Source organism: Sander lucioperca, chromosome 5 (assembly GCF_008315115.2).
Source record: "Sander lucioperca isolate FBNREF2018 chromosome 5, SLUC_FBN_1.2, whole genome shotgun sequence".
In the NCBI taxonomy this organism is placed as follows: domain Eukaryota; kingdom Metazoa; phylum Chordata; class Actinopteri; order Perciformes; family Percidae; genus Sander; species Sander lucioperca.
This window is the reverse complement of record NC_050177.1, coordinates 27,501-30,000: the sequence shown is the minus strand read 5'-3', so window position 1 is coordinate 30,000 and position 2,500 is coordinate 27,501. Positions and strand designations below refer to the sequence as shown.

Here is a 2,500-nt window from a genome sequence, read left to right as displayed (position 1 = left end):
GCTAACGTAACGATAGCCTCTCTGAACAAGTGCACACGGCAGCACGCAACTTCACGAGGGGGAGGGGCTGGAGGCAGCTCCTCTCTGTGCACTGTAAAAAAATACACTGTTGTGTGTGTGTGTGTGTGTGTATATACTATATTTTTACTTATTTAACTGTCTAGTGTGTAATTGTGTGTTGTTCATACTATAAAATGATTTATTGTTTGTCTTTGTTGAATAATACAGAAGACAAAGAGCTTAAAAAAATAATCGAATCGCAATCGCAATATTTGGGAAAAAAATCACAATTAGATTATTTTCAAAAATCGTTCAGCCCTATTTCCCGTAGGGTTTTTCCTAAACCCAACCTCCGCCATCCCGTTATTGTGGCGCGTCCCCAGCGGGCCGCCTCGCGGCCGCCTCACAACATATGGAGCATCCTTTTCGGCCATCTCCCGGCGTCCTTTCCCCGAGAAAATAACGTGACATTTACACGTAAAAAACGAGAAAAACGTGCCTGTGAACACGTATCAATAGATTAAAAATAACGTGACATTTACATGAACTGCCTGTGAGACTGGGTTGCATATTCGGAATAATGGTGAAATATTATAGTGCATGTAAGTTGTGCAGTACGTTACATGCACACTATTCCGAATAGGACAATATTCCAAATTTCATACAGGAATCTGTGCTCAATCAGGATTTTTACTGCAGTTTGTGACAGTTTACGGCCTCTTGTCTGTTTATGGCTTACGGTCAGCTCTGTGCGTTGCTATGGTTGTTGTGTCTGCAGGGCTACGGTAGAGATGCATTCCCAAAAGAGCAGCTATAGTACTACTAGTACAGAGTATAGTGGAGAAAGTGGTATAGAAAGTGTGTGTGTGTGCGTCCTTACTGATTTGGTGTGTTCCGGTCGGGGGGCGATCACTGGCGGGGGCTCGGCCTCGTCTTCGTCGTCGTCCTCGGACACGGTTGCTATGGCGGGCGTCTCTGACACGGCCTTGGAGCTCTGCGTGATGTCACAGGAAGAGAGAGGGCGTGGCCTCAGTGACATCATGGTCACATGAGCCAACACCAGACCCATCATAGCTTCCTACTGATGGTTGTTTCTCTGAATTTAACTTCCTGTCTTTCCTGCTTCCCTCTCTCTTTCTTTCCTTCTTCTCTCGCCCTTCTCTCGTCATCACTGTTGATATCTAAAAGCTCTTGTCATGTCTAGTCACACGTTCTCCCTTAAATCTCTCTCTTCTATCTCTCTCTCTCTCTCTGAGAATGTGGCCAAGCTGCAGAGACCGGGAAACGGGCAAAGGACGAAAAGATGCTGATTCACAATGCAGAGAGAGAGAGAGAGAGAGAGAGAGAGGGCTAGAGAGAGAGAGGGCTAGAGAGAGAGGGCTAGAGAGAGAGAGAGGAAGAGAGAGAGAGAGAGAGAGAGAGAGAGAGAGAGAGAGGGATAGAGAGAGAGAGAGAGAGAGGAAGAGAGAGAGAGAGAGAGAGAGAGAGGGAGAGAGAGAGAGAGGGCTAGAGAGAGAGAGAGAGAGAGGGAGAGAGACAGAGAGAGAAAGAGAGAGAGAGAGAGAGACAGAGAGAGAGCGAGAGAGAGAGACAGAGAGAGAGAGTGGGAGAGAGAGAGAGAGGGAGGGAGAGCGAGAGAGAGAGAGACAGGGAGAGAGAGAGAGAGGGGGAGGGAAATCTAGGTGTTGCATCATCATCATCATCATCACTTCCCTTTAGTCTATAGTTTAGTCTGAAGTTCCCTTTCAGACATTTACTGCGACAAAAGCAATAATAGATTTTGGAGCTGCATATGTGTCGCCCAGCAATAAAGCAGCATTTGCCAATTTAAAAGCATACACCAGGTAGAACATCTGTGTCCTTTAATTGTAGAGCATACTGTACATGTACATATTGGGGAAAATTATTATATATTATTACAGGCAAGCAATGATTTTTTTCTTTCTTCGAATTTTGAGGTTTTGGGCTATTTTGCTTTCATAACATCTCTGTCTTCTTTCAGACTATTTGCGCCTGTAGACTTCTCCTAAATTCACCAAAATTCACCATTAGATAATGCCTCATTTGAATATTTAATCGTTACATTTCAAAAATAATTGTAATACAAAAGAAAAATCAACTGGGGAAGTGTCTTGGTGACCCTGTTCAGCTGAGTGTCTTCAAAATGTCTGAATTGTCCAGAGATGCACCGAATCCAGGATTCGGCTTCGGATTCGGCTGAATATTGGGCTTTTTGACGCGGTTGGGTTTCTACCGAACCTTAGAATTTTTTCCCACCGAACTGCGCGCTACGCTGGTCGACGTAATGACGTCGTTGTTGATTACGGGAAGGTGTTTACATAGGCGGATCCAGGATTCGGCTTCGGATTCGGCTGAATATTGTGTGAGAAAGTGAAAATGGGACTCGTGAGCAGAAAAAGTGTAGTTTGGCAGTACTTTCAGTCAAAAGAAGGCCATTCAAGTCCAGCTACATGTTCAATTTGCAATGCCGATTTGTCTC

At 44.8% G+C, this 2,500-nt stretch overlaps 1 protein-coding gene and 1 long non-coding RNA gene across 4 annotated transcripts in view; one reads left to right on the top strand and one right to left on the bottom strand.

The window, feature by feature from the left end:
• pak1 (p21 protein (Cdc42/Rac)-activated kinase 1) overlaps positions 1-2,500 on the bottom strand; it is a 66,848-nt gene that overhangs the window by 41,098 nt on the left and 23,250 nt on the right. For all 3 annotated transcript variants that reach the window (XM_036001405.1, XM_036001407.1, XM_036001406.1), the window contains one exon: positions 881-994. In XM_036001405.1, the coding sequence (XP_035857298.1) occupies positions 881-994 (114 nt within the window). The remainder of the gene's footprint in view (positions 1-880; positions 995-2,500) is intronic.
• Positions 1-2,500, top strand: part of LOC116053292 — an 18,229-nt gene that overhangs the window by 14,629 nt on the left and 1,100 nt on the right. The gene's annotated exons all lie outside the window — the stretch shown is intronic.